Source organism: Seriola aureovittata, chromosome 14 (genome assembly GCF_021018895.1).
Source record: "Seriola aureovittata isolate HTS-2021-v1 ecotype China chromosome 14, ASM2101889v1, whole genome shotgun sequence".
In the NCBI taxonomy this organism is placed as follows: domain Eukaryota; kingdom Metazoa; phylum Chordata; class Actinopteri; order Carangiformes; family Carangidae; genus Seriola; species Seriola aureovittata.
The window spans coordinates 496,447-516,394 of NC_079377.1; the positions used below are offsets into that span (position 1 = coordinate 496,447).

At 39.8% G+C, this 19,948-nt stretch overlaps 1 protein-coding gene across 3 annotated transcripts in view; it reads right to left on the reverse strand.

Moving 5' to 3' along the window:
• Nucleotides 1-19,948, reverse strand: part of gbf1 (golgi brefeldin A resistant guanine nucleotide exchange factor 1) — a 106,608-nt gene that overhangs the window by 27,488 nt on the left and 59,172 nt on the right. For 2 of the 3 annotated variants that reach the window (XM_056395562.1, XM_056395561.1), the window contains exons 9-23: nt 16,128-16,275; nt 15,359-15,588; nt 14,990-15,158; nt 14,617-14,828; nt 14,016-14,114; nt 13,665-13,859; nt 12,270-12,462; nt 11,925-12,062; nt 11,761-11,849; nt 11,452-11,654; nt 10,760-10,883; nt 9,011-9,136; nt 2,717-2,799; nt 1,395-1,631; nt 252-345 (exon numbers count right to left, since the gene is read on the reverse strand). In XM_056395562.1, coding sequence (XP_056251537.1) covers nt 252-345; nt 1,395-1,631; nt 2,717-2,799; nt 9,011-9,136; nt 10,760-10,883; nt 11,452-11,654; nt 11,761-11,849; nt 11,925-12,062; nt 12,270-12,462; nt 13,665-13,859; nt 14,016-14,114; nt 14,617-14,828; nt 14,990-15,158; nt 15,359-15,588; nt 16,128-16,275 — 2,340 coding nt within the window. Of the gene's footprint in view, nt 1-251; nt 346-1,394; nt 1,632-2,716; nt 2,800-9,010; nt 9,137-10,759; nt 10,884-11,451; nt 11,655-11,760; nt 11,850-11,924; nt 12,063-12,269; nt 12,463-13,664; nt 13,860-14,015; nt 14,115-14,616; nt 14,829-14,989; nt 15,159-15,358; nt 15,589-16,127; nt 16,276-17,448; nt 17,485-19,948 lie in introns of all 3 variants that reach the window. The other variant, XM_056395563.1, reaches the window with a different exon arrangement.

Sequence of the window (19,948 nt, forward strand, 5' to 3'; positions counted from 1 at the left end):
TGCCACTATTACCAGATTTGAAAAATATCAGCTCAAATTACAATAAAATTAATTAATTCTAATTCTAACTTGGCCAGTAAGGTATGATTACCAATGTGACTCTCAGCATTGAGGACAGAATTCTGTCTGCAATATGTTCAGGTCTGAAAAATATCAGCTTTAATAGCAGACAAAAATTTGATCTCCACACTCTACATTAGTAAAACAAGTTGGAGCAAATTAGACTGCTGTGCTTTTCTGAAAAAACTCACCTCATTGCTCAGAGTGGTAAACTTGCAGAGGGAGATGATCAAATTGTCGAAAACATCACTGAAACCATAGTGAGCCGCTATCATTGCACATTTCCTGCAAAGAAAGAAACACATATGACTATACATCTTAAAACCTCACCAACACCTAAAAGCATCCTGCCTTCTTAAGGGTTTCACCTGTAAAGGCCTGGTCTACTGTTGAATATACAGAGCATTCAGAAAGTCTTCAGACCATTTCCGTTTTTTTTTTACATTTTGTCAAAATTATGAAATTTAAAAAAAAAAATGTATTTTCACTCAACACTTCAAAACATTTCAGAGATGATCAAGAGAAATGGAGGAACCTGAGCTAACTTCAAGTGTCTGAATACTTTTAAATACATTTGTAAAAACATCTAAAATTCAGTTTTCACTTTGTTATTATGGGGGAATGAGAGAAGACTGATGAGGAAAAAGTTTTTTTTTTTTTTTTTTTTTTTCAAATAAAACTGCAACATAACGCAAAAAAATTGAAGGGGTCTGAAGACTTTCTGAATGAACTGTAGAAAGATGGATTTCATTCCATTTTACCAAATCTCAGGATGTGAATCAGTTAGCAAACTAGGGGGAGTGGTTTAAATCATGACAACTCTACCCCTTTAGAAATTCTTGCAGTTGTTAAAACATTTCTATGGCAGTGATAGTTTTGTGTGGATACTTGAGAAGAAATGTAACAATATTTCCAGTGCAGCCATAAAGTGTTTTTCCATTTTAAAAAATTAGAAGCAGGGACCAATGGCAGCCGAGGGAGTGCTGTGTTCATCTAATCAGGTCCAGGCAAAGTGTGATGGAAGTGGAGTACAGCATTTGTCAGTTAAATGATTGGGCAGTCATTTAGAAATGATGCTGGCCAACAGCACAAACAGCAAACCAGAAGTTGTGGGATGAAAGATGAGCCACAGCGGCCTGTGACTGACAAAAACTTTTCAACTACTTACTCCAGTGACTGGGGACATTTTGTTCCTGACCAATAAAGGTTGGACCGACAGCTTGTGGAGGACATGTGAGGTTTGTTTTACAGTGTGTGGCTGTAGTTTCAAATCCTCATTCAAAGTAGCTCTCTCTCCCACCGCCTTTGCTGCTGACTCTCTGAAACTTGTTTACCTGAAGCCAGTGATGGCCTTCTGGATGATGCTGTCATCCAGGCTCTTGTCAAAGACATAGGAGAGAGCAGCGATGGTCGGACCCCAGGTCATGGTGAACAATTCATGGTCATAGCTGCCGGGGGGCAGGTGGAGGAAAACACCCTCAGGTGTGGCACCCCGGTGTAGCAACACACTCCAGACGTAGTTCTCCTTCACTAAACCTGTCTGCTCATCTGGCATCACAATCTCTTCATTCCTATAGAGGAGAAAACATCAGCTCATTTATGTTTGCCAATGAATTTAATCTTTTCACCTTTGCCACCTTTAGATTTACTGCTTTTTTAAAATCGTTATAAATTGAATGTCTGTCAGTTTTGGACAAAACAAACATCCTAATAAGGTCACCTTAGACATCTATAATTATTTAAACATTAATTCATTGATATTTGTATCCAATTTTTGTCAGAACTTCAGTATATGAAAATTATATCTAGTGATACATTTTATTATAATTAATCAATTAATGTGACCAGGACTCAGAAAAGTGGGAGGAAATGGATGGATGGATGAACTAATAAAAACATTATTTATTATTTGAAGTTCATTTATATTGTTGTTAAAATGAACACTTGCAACACTTGTAATTGGCAGTTGTAACAGTGTTTACTTCAAATCTGATGGTGCTGACTGAGACTGAACAGCCTCCTATACACCAACCTACTGTCAAAACAATCCCACTTGTATTTCACAGTGAGTGCGATGTCCTGCAAAAACATTTTATAACTAACATTACCTGAAAAGAAAACTTGCACACTGTTCATCACCTGAAAGACAATGTTTCAGTCCTTGGATGAAAAGTTGTGAAGAGTTTTGGATCCTACGTACCTGTCACTGAGACCGTTTTAAAATCACTGACAACACAAAATGTTTTTAATACCCTCTAATGGTTCATTACTTGAAGATCTGCAGATATCCTGTTTACAGTGATCTTGCATTTTTACTTGGAAGAAAAAGTACGACAATTAATTGACATCCACTGTAATACCTCACTTGGCATCCAGGCCAACAGAGTCACTGGTATGAGCAGTGTCTAGGTTTTTGCATTGATTATTTGTTGTTGTTGTTGTTAATACGTACACTAGTGGGTGTGTCTGCATGTAGATGTTGAGCTATGTACTGTATATGTGTTTGGATGTTTTTTGTTTCTGTAGCCTATTGTGTTGTGATAATTGTTTGAGCTCATCTCATATGTAGATAAAAGGAGGAGGGACGATGATGTTCCACAGGTATTATTTCTCAGCTTTATCAGTCAGTGAGTGTTGTGGTATAACAGCAGCTTACTTGATAGCATTGTAGATGTCTTCCAACATGTCCTGATCAAAGTCTTTGTTTCCATTTACTCCTTTCAGATTTTTCTTGAATTGCTGTTTAGAGAAAAACACTGGATTTAGTGGAATAATCAACTCTTGTGTCCTGGCAGAAACTTTAAACAACTTGTGAGCTTCTGGGAGAGAAATAGACATTTGCATTTACATTGTCTCCACCAACAACACGTCAGTCAATCTCAACATGGAGTTTAAGTCAGATAGCCAAGCCTCTATCATTCAGTGCTTCTAACTGAACATCAAATCAACAATTAAAAGGGCCTCAGGTGGAAACACACTTGTTATGTGTCACTTAATACTCTTTAGGCTTAAGCTTTAGGAAAACAGGGATTAGAGCCAAGAGCTTCCTGTAAATAAACATAACCACTCAGTGATGAGTGACAGCCCCAAGGCTCAGTTTTATTCCTTGATTTGTCCCACAGGCAGCTATGAAGAGGAAAACAGGAGCTTCCTGCAGGAACGCACAGAGAAAAAGATATAGGCAGAGACAGACAGGCAGAGCAGATAACCAACACACAGGCTGTCAACTGTTTTATAGACAAATGGAACATTACACCACTGCCCTTACCTGTCATCTCATTGTAACATCCTGCATTTCAAAAATAACCCCACTGCCAATACATGCTGAGGCGAATAATATGCATTTCAAGCTGTTAATCAACTGAAATAATTGGAACCACTTTTATTGGACCCCTCTAAACCATTGAGTGGAAGCCTCTGCCTTGTCGGCCTGTCTGCCTGGAGCAAGCTTTTTCTCACCTAACTGCAAACAGCCCTTTGGAAATGTGTAGCGATAATTTAAACAACATACTGCCCTGGCTATATGATGAGGTATGACTCAACAAGTAAAATTCCACAAATGATTTGTACATGTCAGAGAGTGAGACAGAGAGAAAGACAAAGCAAGTGCTTGCTATTGTTTGTCAGTGAGAGTGGCTGACCCACAATCTGTTCACAAGCTGCCCCAGAGACTCTGTTTAGTCTTCATCCCCTGTCAATCACAGGCAGAAAAAAACAGAGACGGTAGATGAGAGGAGAGACAGAGAGAGACCCCACCCCCTCCACAGTCCTGTCGTCGCCTGTTTGGGATGAGTTCAGACCACCACTGGCTACAGCTGTTGGCTGTGGGCTTTCTGAGCCACCAAGCTGCACCAGTGTGAATTCTAGAACTCACAGGGGAATGTCATACTATCAGACACAAATGGAGGCATGTCCCAGAAAAAATACGTGTGAATACAGTGCGTTTTTTTTCCTTTGCAGAATTACATTTGTTACACAAAGGCACAAACACAAAGGCACCAGGAAATAGTCCTGCTGGACATAACTACATAAAACAGGAGTAACAAAGTCATTATGATGCCTTGGCAAGTACCATTGGAAAACAGAGTATGGTAATGCCTCTCTCTCATACCAGAAATATTTCTAGTGCAGTTATTTAAAATTCAAACTAAATATTTTGAGTGAGTTTGTACCTTCATGCTAGTTTTGTAGAACAAAGGCACATAGAATTGTTCAGCTTTTATCTGTCAATGGCAAAAAAACGACAGACATGTGCACACACACACTTCTCACTCCCCCTGAACACGAGCAGATAGTTCTGTTTATTTGTACCACATTTTCACACCTCTGAAAACTGAACCACAACAAAATTCAATGGAGATGAATGGAATATAATTCATGCTGCTGTCACGGTTACATTGGAAAATGCAAATGTCTGCACTTAAAGGTTTTCAGTGTGGTACTTTTTCCATAGTAAGGAATTCCACAGAAAGTATGGAGAATAACCAGGATACTGTTTCTGTAAAGACTGTAAAACTGAAATGACATGCTCGTGAGTATGTATGTGTGTGCATGTGTGTAAAAGGAAAATGAGCTACAAACAAGAGTCTTCCACAGAGAAGGATGGAAGATAAATAATTCTCATCATCTAAACCATTTGACTCTTTACGTTGGACAATCCTTTCGTTTTTCTTTTACAACAACCATAATTGTTTTATCATTGCACATGCCAAGTTGATAAATCAGAGAGGTATTCACGAGCAAGAGCATTTAAGGCCTTAACCACTTAAGCCCAACGCACCAGGTACTGGGTTAGGCAGAACGGTGTGATACATAATTGCCTGTTTAAAGTTGATAGATTGCGGTGGTGGTCTCTTTTTTTTTTAATGCTTCTAAAAGACAAGGCGTTAACGCTACCAAAACAATAGTCCAAGTGTATTTAGTCCAAAGAATATTTGTTTGGAAATAATTTCCATATTTCTGTTTCAAAATAAGACCCCTATCAACGTAGACGGTACATGTAACCTGCTCGCTCCATCCAACCATGCTGGGTGTCGTATGAAGCTACAGGAGATACTCTTGCCGTTGATAAGCATAGCATGACAAGCATAGCGTAGACTGAGGTAACCAGCTCATGTCAGCCCCAAAGCAAACACGGGGCCAAACTTCTCATTTTACAGTCCACATGGCACATTTTGGGTTTATGACTAATTGTTCCATCAAATCCCAAAGCGGTTTTGTTTCCTTACCCTTTTGTGGTCATTTTGAGTCTATCCATGCGATTTTCCAGACAAGTCGGCCGAGATGGGGGCCTGGATAGACTGAGCCCCAAGCCTGAATTTCATACACAGCCTTTTGTTGTCATCTAGCACACGTTTGGAGGTACTGCAGTTTAAACACAAAGTGCTATCGTTTTCTACATCTCATGAGGTTTCAAATGTTATGTCACACTCCTATGAGACTTGCATCCTCGTGATACTACCCCAGTGCGTAAGGAAAAGAGACTTTCATAACAGATTGGGATTTTACGCGTGATACATGGCCGATTCAACCTTTATTGTATTTTGAACTTGTATATAGTATGTTTTATGTTTATTTTTCACTTTTACAATGTCTACGATGTAGAATAAACATAATAAAGCATTTTAAATGCCCTAGAAGAGATTCAGTGGCAAAGTGGAGACCAAATTATACAATTTAGTTTTTTACACACAATGGTAGAATCTGATGATGCACAGGGTAAATGAAGTGGCTAAGGGTTGTATTGTGTGTACACTGCCTACTGTAGTGGAAATCATTAGTATTTTGTAGCCAGATTTCCTCTCAAGAGGTAAAAAAACCCCTTTGGCACACTTTGGGTACCTTAGCTATCTCCAAGTGTCCAAATGGAGAGTCCACCTGGCCCCATCCCTACTAAATCCTTTGTAGAATTTGTGTGCTTTGTGGTATTCCTACCCACATTGTTACAGTTGTAATCGTGAAGTTGCTGAATAAAATCAGTGGCATCCAAGTGCATGGGACCATTGTTATCATGGTATTATCCATTGTCTAATTTTAAATAGATTCTAGGAGAGGAAAAAAAATTAAGTTTTTCCTTTAGTTTATCACAATTGACTCAGCTATAGAAACAGTCACAATGTTACTGATATGGAATGGAATAAATTCTCTGAGGTCTTACCTATCCATAGTGACCAAGCTCTTGCAATTGGACCTCATAGTTGTTGAGCTACTCTTGAACTATTTTGGGTATGTCTGTTTAGGAAGCATACCCCCAAGCATCCTTAGGGCTTAACAGGTTAAAGGTGAGCAATAAAATTTTAAGATCAATACGAAATCTAACAGCGACCCAGTGTAAAGAGGCAAGTACAGGGGTGATGTGGTCCTGCAGCAGGATTCTGTACCAGCTGTAGACAGAGGAGGGAGCCTTGGCTGATGCCTGAGTAAAGTGTGTTAACAATTATTGGGCTGAGAATAGATAAAAGCATGTGCAACTTTTCATAGATGGGCAGTTGATAAAAAAAGACCTCATTTTAGATATTGTCCTGAGCTGGAGGAAACAAGACTAAATTACATTTTTGACTTGGCTATCAAAACAGAGGTTAGTGTCAAAGATTATGCCTAGATTCCTTGCAGCCAGCATTTGACAGAGCACCATGGTTACTTCTAACATAGCTGATGGAGTTAGGGGGACCAAAAAAATTACTTATGATTGTTAAATTTAAGAAAAATAAGGGACATCCGTGATTTAATATCAGAGGCAAGATGAGGGATTTGCTTGGCTGCAACGATTTGTTGGTTTAAAGATGTGTATAATGGGTATCGTCAGTGTAAAAATAGTCAAAAACATTGTGACATGCTCTGAAACCAGACCGGAAACTGCTAAAAACACTGATATTGTTCATTAAAGATATCAGTTGAGATGGGATGACTTTTTCCAAAACCTTTTTGTTTGTTCAGAAATTCTGTTTCCTAGTTTTAAATGGAGCACTTTGGTCGAGGATGGGTAGGAATTGACTGTTAACCAAAGTTAACAGAGCATCTGGATTGAAAGGAGATATAATGGAATTAAAAGCATCACAGAATTTAGCAGCAGAGCCAGTGTTGAGGATGTCAGAGCGTGTAGGTACTAGAAGAACAGAGCAGTAGGTTTTGAGTGAACAATTATCTGTGTTTTGTTTTGAGGGATGTGTCGACCTTATGTGCATCTCCCCCGTCATTATGCATACTTGGCAATTTGTCCTCAGTTGACCTTCCACCAAAATAAACAAAACGTACACTGGCTGCCATAGCTATCGTCATCCAGACACGTCATCCTGATAAATCGGAAAACAAACAAACTGTAAACATCAATCAATGGTTAAATATCCTCACAGACCATATCAGTGGAAAAAATAAATGCCACTCTTGGACTTCGTTTTTCATCAATCTTGGATCAATCTCAATTTTGCCTGTTAAACCAGTCATTCATAAATACACACAGTGGTGCACACATCAAACTCAATACAGCAATTATGATTATCAGCAATAGCATTCAGCTGGAGTTTAGTACTTTATAACTGTGAGCACTCGGTAATTCTCATTGTTGGCAGTTTAATGGAAGAGTCAGACTGAAAATAGCTTCAACCTGAATTTTGACATGCCAAATTGCAAGGCTGTCCAATGTCTAGCCAGTTTCAGAGGGGAGGGGGGGGGTCTACCTGTTGTCCAGAAATACAGGCAGCAAAGAAGGAGGGGGGTGTTGATGTCACAGGGGTCAGGCTCTGTTGCCATCACAGAGCCTTATATTACCATTTGGGTGGGACTGCATTAGCACACAGGCCAACACTTCGGTGATTCAGAACGTTACTTATTTTGCCATCTCAGTTTATTGAGATTGGACCTTAACCACTCCTCTATCAACCTAACAAACACATAACTTGCCAGACCAATGTGGTCAGCAGGGCTGTGTATTGGCAAAAATCTGGCAATACGATACATATCCCCGAAGGCATGTGACGATAAGATATATTGGGAAGATGGTATATTGCAAAAAAAATTTCAAAATAGTCTACTTTTAGAAAAAAACTCTCATTGTATAAAGAATGTACCATGTTATATGCATAAACAATTTTTTTTGTTTATTTTTATGCCTTTAGACTCAGAACAGTTGGAAATTTGTTTGTGCTTTAGCTGGTGGCAAGCTACGTTGCTGCGTCTGGAAATGGTTGTAGCATGTCTGATCCCACTGTTGGCAATTTGAGTGCTGAGATTCAGACTGTGAGCAAAGCACTGTACGTGGGTCATGTCTGCAAGTAGCCGCGACACAGGGTTTTCCCCTAGTGCCGGACATTAAAGCATTTCCAGCCGCTACTCTTTCCCTCCTAACGTCCTGTGTCTGTCGGAGAAACACAGATTTCTAACGTTTTAGCATTTTAATCTGGTCTGTTTAATTTTGAAAAGAGATCTCTGCGGATCAGTTTTTTAAAAAACGCATATTTCCCCCTCACTCTGCATCTAGTCCGCAGACTCTCTCTGCCACTGCTCTGTGTGCTACCACTGCGCACAAAAACATACTCGCGCAAACATGGCGCCTCACGGCAGAGTGGAGACGTGAAACAAATAACCTGAAGATTACCCGAGTTCATGTGAACTACGCTCGTAGTCACCGTAAGTAAGTGCAATGAAATCTTAGCAAGTGAAAAGCCAAAAGTTTATCAGTACACATGTCCAACCTGCATAATTGTGAATTTGTAGAATGCAATATTTTAATGTGCTCTGCAGGCGCGGGAGGCCTGTACTCTCGCGAGATCTCTTCGTCTAGTGAGAGGAGTGGAAGGAGGGGGAGAGTCAAATGGTCGAAGCCTGCTGCCAACTACCGGTCGGAGTCTTAAATACAACACAAAACTCCACCATACACAGGACATGGTGTGTGTGTGTGTGTGTGTGTGTGTGTGTGTGTGTGTGTGTGTGTGTATTCACGTGTATTGCTCACCTCCACAGTCATGGGAATATTCTGCTTGCGGACGTTGTGGTTGTGCTGGTCAGTGTTCAGCATGATAACAGCGTAGGCCAAGGCAAAGCCTGCATCATTGGTCATGAAGGGAGAGCCGTTGACTTTCTACGAACACACACACACACACACACACACACACACACACAATATAACGCACACAATGAATAGTACATCATCTGAGGTTTAAAGCCATTTGTTTCGAACTGAATACTGTTTACTTTATGTTCCACAACAGCTAACTTTGTATCCTGCTGATATTACAGTGACCCCATAGAGTGGAAATCTCATTTCCAGTGTCACTGCTTAAAATTACTCATCAACTCTTTCAAGGCTACTGTTTGTGTGTATGTGGTCCGCCTACGAAAAGGCCTTTACTATGAATAGTTTCCAGGTCACACGGCGCCTCCAGCTATTTTGAGAAGTCAGATGTTCTCCCCTGTGGAGTTTGTCCCTTGTCCATCTTTGTGGATGTGTGTCTGTGATAACACTTATGTCATCCTACTACTATACTCTGGAGGGTTAATCATGTGTCACTATTTGATTTATATATTCACCACCTTTACAACAGCTGGAATTATCAAATGATGGAAAAGAGCTTTTGGGCCAGGGTGGCTTTGCTGAATGGAAATGGCAGTGTGTGTGTGTGTGTGTGTGTGTGTGTGTGTGTGTGTGTGTGTGTGTGTGTGTAATGAAGGCACCAGGTCTGAATTAACAGACATGAATTTCAGTTGTGCTATAAGAGATGGCGTATACAGCAGGCAGAACCCAGTCATAAGTGGAACAAAGAAGTCATTGTTTTGGAAACCACAAGTAAAGTCCAGACAGGTATTTGAACTCCAGGTTCTGCTTCGGCACCATCAATTTGAAATAAAATAATGGACACTACATTACAGTGCCAAGTCTCAGCTTTTAATGCCTTGTTTCCACATAGCTCTGTGTATATACCGTCTCCACTAATGGCCGGGGGCATGATTGAGATGAACAAATAAAAGTCAGTACCAGAGTACTGCTTAAAAAAAGCAAAGGTGGATAAACTCCTGGTGTCTGTCATATAGTGTGAATGCCAGTCAAGCATAATGCACATTTCTACAGCTTTTATTTAATAAATTCAACAATATAAATCAAGCTATAATCTTGCCTAACATGCTTTCAAGACTTAGTTCTTTTGGAATACTCAAAAAGTGTGTGTATCCACTTGTCTTTTGTTGTCCTTTAAAGCATCCAGTTGTTGCATATTCTGTGCCTACAGATGTTTCACAGTAAAAATCCTGTTAAAAAATGAAGTTGAGTTTGTATTTACAGCATAATGCAGAAACTTTAACAGGGCAAATGGGAGCAATCCACACAAAGATTTGTACCAAAATATGACAAATTATACTTATCAAACAGAGGGGATTAAAAGTAAAGGCCTGTCTCAACTGAAGGTCAGATTTTTCTGCAGTTGAGCTAAATAAAGGCCCCATCCACTATATGAGGTATGCCAGTCAAACGAAAGTCCATTCTTTCATATGGGAACCTGATGTGTTTGCAAAATTCCTCCTTCCAGTTTTTTTTTGATAATTGCATGAATAAGTGGGTGAAGAGGTGTTCCTAATGAAGTGCTCAGTGAGTGTAGAACAGTCAACCCACATCTCTGGATTTTCTGTATTAATCTGAATGTCAAAATGATGCTGATAAGTGATAAAGAACTGTTAAAACGTTTTAACAAGCAGAGGAAATGTGCCTTACGTGCCAGTTGTCTGTGAAGGTTTCCAGGAGCCTCTGGATAACAGGAGCCTCTCCAGGTAGTCTAAAAGCCTCCAGGTAGAGCCGCAGGGCTTCATCAATGCGCAGCCCCTGGAAGGTGAATGTGCTGCAAAAAAGATTCACATTATTAAAACAATTTCTTTTTTTTACACTTTAGTTATTATTATTATTATTATTATTATTATTATTATTTAGTTATTACACTAAACATGTCAATGCATCATGGGAACCAAAACCTCTGCACCCCTTTAAGACCAGATTGTAAAGTAACTTTCACATGAACAGCAAATGCAGGACATGCCCTGGAGTTTCACCTTACAGCCATTTTCACATATGAATTTGCTTGTTCACACATGCAGCACATAACAGGAGACTGTCTATGTGAGCCACGTTCTCACCTACAGGAAATACTCTGTATAGTTTAGATGAGGGGTGGCTGATAGAATCACCATCAACACACCCACTTGTTTGCTGTGAATTCTGAGACAATGACCTGCTCTATTTACACATTCGCTCAATACTGTAGATACTTAAGACTGTATACTAGGGAGCTGGCAGGGTAAAGTCCATTTAATGTCTGTTTCACTGCTTCAGACATTTGTGTTCACATGCAGCTGCTTCAAGTAATGTCTAGAAAAGCTCAGGGTTGCAGTGCATATGTGAGAGCAGCTTACTTCACAAAGCTGTCCAGGAGCTCCATGTTCTTGCGATCGCTGATGTATTCGCCAATCATCTTTTTGTCCAGTCGGGGGTTTTCTCTGAGCCACTGGGCCACCTGGTTGTTGTCCATGGGGTTACTGAGGAGGCCTTTCTCCTGCAGGAACTGGATTCCCTTCTTGGGCTTCTGGTTAAACTGCTCTGTGCCTGTGATCAGCAACTGGGCGCATGACAAGAAAAGCAGTTTGAAGGTGTAGTAGTAGGTTTTATAACCGGCTGTGGATGTGTAATATTACAGCTAATCTAAAGAAATCAATACCACTCACTTTTTTCTTTGTTCTAATTTCCATTAATTCCTGGGAGTCAGGTAAATATGATGAGAAACGCTGAGGCTTCTTCGGGCCTCTCTTCTCAACTGGATAAAAAATGGAAAATTTATATCAGTTTCAACTTACAGTTTCCATCCAATGACAAAAAGACAAAGTCTCACCGGCATCACTGTCTCCTTGATCCTGTCGACCCAGTTTCATCTTCTCTGCCATCAGATGTCCACTGGTTGGTGGACATACTGGTACGTTCTCAGCTTGTGGAGGACTCATACTATTGGTACTGCCCAGTCTATTAAGATCTGAAAACAGAAGGAAAATATGTTACATTAAAAAACAACTATCAAGGCCAATGATGACATTTTTGCACTGAAGCTACTGGTGTCTGACATTTGTGTTGTTAATTAATATATATTTAAATTTAAAAAAAGATTTTATTAGTATTATACAGTATTATACAGTCAATTGTCCCCGAAATCAGAGTCAGATATGTGTAGGTGTGTGTTTACCAGCTGTAGTCTCTGCTCCACTTTTGGCTGAACCTTCTCCCTCTGCCAGCAGAGTTTCTGACTGGTCTTGTTGAGCAGTGCTGTTGAGTACTTTGGCCTGGCAGTACGCTTCAGTGCTGTTGATCACTGTGAGTAGAGCCTCCAGTGACAGGAGGTGGGTGGTGTAGAGCTGCCCTGACACTGGGAATGCATTCTATAGCAAGAGGGGATACATTTTTCTGTAAAAACACTTTTGACAAACAACCATAATTAGAGGCCTAAAATAAAACAAGGGTAATGTCTTTCCATGAAGCTAGATTGACATTTTGATGTTTAATAATTTGACATTTGGTGTCTTAAAAATTGCCTTGTCACAGAGCTCAATGTTTCCCATACACTGATTTAATTGTGGCCACACAACTATTTCAAATGGGTAAAATCTTATTTCATAGATTGGCTCAGCCTCTCTTTGCCCATCAATGCACACTCATGGGCAGGAGGGATTGATTCTCCCTGCGGAGAAGACAGCATTATAATACAGCTGGGCTGTGGAGGCTAGCATGCTGTACATAACATTAATGTTAATTCTTTGTCTCTGACACTGAATGCTTGCCACTTCCATCCACATGAACATTGACAAATATTTTCAAAGAGTTAAAGGCCCTACCTGAGGTTAGTTTAGAACAGAGGTATTAGCAAAACAGTGTAACTTGAAAACACACTTGGGAAAGCTAAACAGCCCAACCAGTGTGATTAACTATCCAATTTATTTATTTCAATTTCCAGGGTATAACCAGTGAAGATCAGGAAGAGAGAGCTGTAGGAGAGGAGGAGGGGGACAGCAGCCACCATGCTCCTGTGGGAGAGCCAGCTGGGGCAGAAGCAAACACAGAGATAGAGCTGTGTCTGTTGTCCAGTTATTTGTAGTTAAGTAATTAAGTATGCTTAATATGACAAAGTATTTGTCTCTTTTTCAAGGGAACTGAAATCAGTGTTTTTCAAGATTTTTCAAGACCTGCAGATAACCAAGTTTTTAAATAATCAAATCACTGGTGACATTATTTGTTGCACTACAAAATAATGGTAGAAGCAATGTCATTATTTGATTTTTTTTTCTTGTTTATTCAGACATGATTGCTCTCAAATTAAAGGAAAAGAGAAACTCATAAATAAATATTTCAGATCATACCTGAATACAACTGTGTAAGTATATGTAACTCTGCCTCTTTACCCACTAAAACCTGCACAACAATTCACAATGTGACAAATTTAGAAGATCGATTGTTTAAGATTCATGATGGACACAAAGCGAGTCACAATCTCACTACGACAAAGAACTCATGATGTTTTGAATACCAAGAATTTAAAAATCTTTGTCATCAATATGCTTAAATGTGATCCCGTAGGGGGTGCTACCTTGGACAGCAGTTTGGTGAGGTCTTCAAAGAGATTGGAGCAGTAAAAGTCACAGTCGTAGTTGATGTACAGCTCGGTGACAAAGCTGGGAATCCTCCACAGCTGTACCAGAGCCTCCAGAGCCATCTCCTTCATCTCATAGGGCATTTTAATGTTCTCTGATGTGATGATGTCCATCATTTTCTTTAGGTACATCTGCCAGTTCAGCACACAGGTTAATGTTTATTGGGTCCTCGGGATCAATCTTATCATATATCTCAATTACATATGAGTACCTATAAGTGACAACTGAACAATAAACAATAAACATAATCATCATTTGATGGAATAAATATTAAAATAACTTGTTACCTCGAGCTGAAACTTTAGATGTAGTCTCATGCTTTCAAAAAGCAAGAAACAAACTCGTATGGAGGAAGCATACAGGTTCATCCGCTCAAAACTCAGCAACTACAACACAAACACAAATAATCACAAAACATCCATCAAAATATAAACAGAGAAAATCAACTTTCTCCAAATATCATTTTTGATTTTGTTCACTCATTTACTGCCACTGAATTTTGGCTGAAGGCAAAATTATTAACATTGTGCTGGAATATCAGAAAATGACACAATAAGCCTCCTTAAATTCATAGATTACTTAAACAAACTGATGGATAGCAAAGTGCAGAGCTCATTGGTCCTCGTAACAAACCAATACACCATGGTAAAAATAGGAAAGCATCATTTTAAGTACCTTTAAAAGACTAAAACAAGGATTTGCACGGTTGATAAATTTAAACATATAATTTAACATATAACAATGTATAATTGTTCCCAAGTGAATCTAACAGAATCTGAATCAGAGAAAACTGGTCAAAAAAATCCTCCTCATAGGATTTGTCATTAATTTAGAACCTTCTCCCTTATCAATTTAACAGACAACACAAGAACACACATTCTCTTTCACCTGTAGGAGGTGTCTGCAGAGCTCATCTTTGACAAGCCCGAGTAATGACTGGTAGTTAGCAATGTGTGCTGACTCAAGTGCTACAGTCAGCAGCTGCAGACCCATGTGCATCATGGCATCAGTGTTGTGGCGGTCATGGGGGTTTGTCAGTGAGATCAGGAAGCGAAAAAGCTCCCTTAGACATGGGAGGCCATAAGGGATGAGGGACACTCCTAAAAGGGAGGCAAAAGAAGAGGGAGATCAACAAAGAACTTCTTAAGTGTGGAGATGACAGGTAAAGAAAGAAAGAAAACACTGTTTATGTACAATGTGGAGCTCTCACAATCAAACAGTATGATTACACGAAGGGTTTAAAACACTTAAGTATCCATACCGTCTCTTTGTGTAGACTGTGTGAAACGGACTCCTCGAGGGTTCACATAGTCCATGTCATGGACAGAGGTGCTGTCTGACTGCTCTGTAACGGAGTCTTTGTCCTCCAGAACCTCAGGGATGGACTCCACTGAGGCTGACTGAGCTGGTTCGACCTGCCTGCCCTCAGACTACACCAAATGGAATGACAAGACAAATCATAAGCCATGATGAAACAATGGATACAATTTCACAAACTGAAAAGTGGCACCAGGGAAAATCTACAAATGTTATTGATCAAATAAGTTTAATATTTGTGGTGCAAAAACAGACCATATGCACAGATATTATTTGTCTTCTTATTGATACAGTATATTCCAAATAGTCCTACTTGTGCATCCAGAGAGTTGGGCTCAGGCCCCAGGAGTGTGGTAGCAGAGCTGAGGGTGTTTGCAGATGAGCTACACTGTTCCAGGTCAGAAAGGTCTTCCCTGGAGGTGGCTTTGGAACAGGTCTCCAGGCCACTGTCTGTGGTTGTAGGGCTGGAAATGGATGAGCCAGCACTGTCTGAGGCTGTTAAGCTACAGGTGGACAAGCCTTGCTCAATGAATGGGACGCCACCTAACAAAAGAGATGCAGTTACACAATAGTGTAAAATGTTTTGTTTCACCATTTACCCACTTCACACAGTTTTCTTTGAAATTAGGTAAAGCTGACCAAACTAACTGTCATCCACTATTCTCTACTCCATATTTAACACAACAGACACATTGCTTTTGATTTTAACATGTTCATTTAAATAATACAACAATGACACTCTAAAACAGTGGTACCCTGAAGCTCATATTTTGTAGCACATCTCTGCTTTCTGTAGCTCTTAATGAGGCTTCTACACTCTCTGGTACAACACTGGTAGTTTGGCTGTATTCCCTTAGGTTTGATGTTTCTGGTCTTTTCATAGATGTTCAGTTGGATTGAGGTCATTTTAGATGTAGGTTTTCCATCAGAAAATTTGCAGCAGACAACGGGGTAAATATGTGACAAGAAGAGAACAGAAAAAAACCAATTTGATGGGACACCAGCCTCCATAATGTCCTGAAAGCAGAGGAGTCCATCACTGATGATTGTGATTCTACGATAATCACAAGACTGTCTCTGACCTGCAAGGTTGTTGTTGCTGAGGGTGCTGGACTGGGTTGGGTCTATCTGACCGGAGGGACTTCGGACCATGTGGCGAGGCGGCCTTGGCGAGCGTTTCTGCTTCTTCCATTTGGATGACTCACTCATTCCACCAGCACGCATCTTCAACTAGAGGAGACAGCGGATCACTCAGTAAGACATGAGCTCACCACACCTCTGCTCTTTATTTGCCGAGTTTGAGGCTACATTAGTCACTCCTAGCGTAACATCCCGACACTCCAATTGATGTAGGCAGTCGAGTTGCATTATGGGTAATGTGGGAGTCAGGTTTTGAAAAGGAAGAAGAATGCATGGAATAAAATAGAAGATATCTCTACTTCTACAGAACTGATTTTCATCTTCTTTTTTTTTTTTTTATTCAAAAATAATTCAAACTGTCCATCATCATCGAGACAATGTTTATATCAGTGCAGTGCTGTTTGAAATACAGGACTGTCTCAGATAAACAGCTGCACTGTTACCTTGTACAACATGCTTTGGCAACACTATAGTTAATTATGGTCAAAGAAATAAAAACTAATTAAAATAGCTGAGGCAAACATACCCGTGACCTTATTGTCTTATATAACTGGGACAGAAAGGGTAGATACACATAAAAAATATAAAATAAAACTCTTCTGGTTACCATGGTAACCAGGGTTGTCTGGGGAAGATACTGAGTAGGGTTCAAAAGAGACCATTCGATTTGATAACAGGCTAAAATGACGGCTTCAGCTGTGGATTAACATAATTTAATTAGACAATAAACAGAAGAAACAACAGAGCACATACATGCACACAAATGAGCCAGGGCCACTTATTCTGCTTTGATTTGGGGTGCTGTTGTTTTAAAAGGCTCTGTGTGATTATTCATGTTGATTTACAAAAAACATTTATGGTTTTGTGATGTAATCTAACTGTTCTTTAAAAAAAAAAAAAAAAAGCTGCTGAAGCATGCTCTATCCTGTAAATAAGAACAGATGAAAAAGCATAAGCTGAGACATTTGCATGAAGGTGTAAACAAAATGATGACTCAAGGAGGGACAATGTAATGTGAGCAATTACAAGCACAGACAATCATAGTGATATTTATCATGATGAAGATTGTCCAGAATCAGCATCATCAGTTTCTTTGTCCTTTAATAACAGATGATTATTTCTTATATACAGCATGTAAAGTTCCTGTTTCTAGCCAAGTTCACAGACTGAAGAAGCGGGAGGTTATTTAGGTCTTAAAAATGGACAGGGGAAAGATTCGGGGAGAGATTCTCCAGCCTTAATATTTGAAGTTATCTTCCTTACCTGCACTCGTTTGTTTTTCCACAAGATATTGTAAGCCTCAGAAGAGAAGGGGAGGGGGCAGGTGCCCATGATTAGTGATGGGTAACATGTCAGCAGTGGCACCAACACATAACGGACTCGAGCATACATGTTTATGCATAATGGTAGGGGTGCGCGACTCAAACAGGTCACAGGGTTGGAGACACAGACATAGCCACTATATGCTCTATCCACTAGAAAAGGAGCAGCCAGCTAATGAACAGGCAGAGTGGGTGGGTAGACAGACCATGCAAAAGGCAACCAATGCTTCTAGCCCAATGTTAAGGCCTAACATAAAGACTACATACAGTTTATAACATTCATGGGGTATATTCACACAGGACGTAGCTTGTTTTCATTAGTATAAGCCACAGAAGGAACAACAGCACAAAATTAGAAGGAAATCAAATAAATAATTTAAGCTGGTAGCACCGTTGATTAGCCCTCGCACCGTTATGCATGTTGCGGTAGCTGGCATAATGCCGGTTGATGTAGCTGTGCACTTTTGCAACCATCGACAACAGCATGAACAAGTAAGATGTTTTTTCCAGAGTGGACTGTTGATAAAGCATCATCAAGGTCTTAAAGCTTTTCTGACCATGTTTGAGATGGATATGGTCAATGAGTAGATCAAAGTCTAAAACATCTAATTTCCTGTTGCCAGTAGGCAGTGCTATAACTATAACTGGCATGTGGATGGCTTCAGGCCGGGACTCCTACCAAATATGAAGTTTGGGCAGACAACAACTTCCTTTTTCATGGCAAAACAATGATATTCACCATGAAGATTCAATGAAAACTCAAAAGCGTTGCAATTTAGCATCACAAAGATCTGACCACATTTGGAATTAATCTGGTTAAAACTCTAGGACGAGTTCATTGAAGTACAACACCTGTAAAAAAAAAAAAAAAAAAAAAAAAATGCTCCAAAACTGCACCCTAAATTCTAAATGGCTGACTTCCTGTTTATGGTATTGCTCCAAGAGACTTGTTTTGTAGATTTAAAGATAATACATATGCCTACCTGTTTTCGTACATCTTGCACCTTCTATTCTGAAAATCTTTTAAGGTTGTTGTATGTGCGATGCACAATGTGGGATTTACTGACCAAACACCCTTTTGCACATTTTGATTGCTAGCTACAGGAAGATGTTCTTTTGTAACTTGTGTGAACTTTTTTGGATAATCATTCTTTGAAAGACTTTCTATCATGAGAGTCGACATTCTATCAGCAACATTTCATGCATATTGGACTCACAGCCTAGGAGGAGTTAAAAAAGTTAGGTTTAGCATATTTAGCAATTTTCAAAGTATAATTATAGGTGGAAATGGGCGTGGCATATATAAGGAGGTTCAGCTACGTTCAGGCAACATTTCGATGTATGTAGGTTTTTGAATATGCAATATACAATGTGGAAGACGTTGCTGGTGGACATGTGTCATTTTTTGGTCTCTACATGTGTGCACCATTCTATACCAGCCCTGAAAATTTCTAGTTATAACTTCTACTCTACAGTACCGCTCTTACCAATGGAAGCATAATTTAAAAATAAATAATAAAAATTAGGTACTGGGAGCAATGCTGCTTTGCATGAGTGGTCCCAACCACACCCGGGTTTGGACCCCTAATAAACATAGCAGACCCAATATGGTCCTCACGCTGGTCAGTGCATGGGCCCTAAAAAGCCAATTCAGGTTACCAAAACATACTGTTTGAAAACATGTCAGATAAAACATAAACTCTGTGTGGCTGGTTCAAATGTGTTTTTTGAGTGTGGAATGGGTTCATCGTTGCCGACAGGGAAAAAAACACCCAGTATAAAAACAGCTCTCAGCAGACATACAGAGGGGATACAGGGGGTAGTAATGAGACAATTCTGGCTTGGCGTACTAAATTAGGTGAAGAAGATGCCACACCTCAAACACGCTGTCACTATACTGGAATACAGCAAAGTAGTTTCTTTCCTGTATGATATGTTACCATGACCTGTTGAACCTTTCCAATTGTCCCACACTGTACTGCTCAGCATGTTTTCTGAGTTCCAGTTTTGAATCACATCTCTAGTGTATGTGTCCATATTCAAATATATGGGCATAACCTTTTCAATGGGAAACACCAGGGTCTCCCATGCAGAGGACAAGACATCCCAGCTCAGTCTCCCAAATATGATTGACTTGTCTGCAGTCCTTGCTTTACACTAGCAGGCACTTACAAAAACATACAAAGTCCAATAGGAATCTGATGCAACCTCATGCACACCAAGAAGCCTTACTAACCCTGCCAATATCACAATGAGCCCATCATATGAGCACCATTAGCGCCCTCTCTATGAAATACTGACTTGTGTTTCTATGCTGCTGTGCACAGATAAGATCCTGAGTGTTCAGGATACAGGATGGGAACTCTGGGAAGGACACAGAGAGATGGGCAACTCAAACCAAAAACTAAATGTTCCATAAAGCAAAAAAGAAGTAAAAGGGC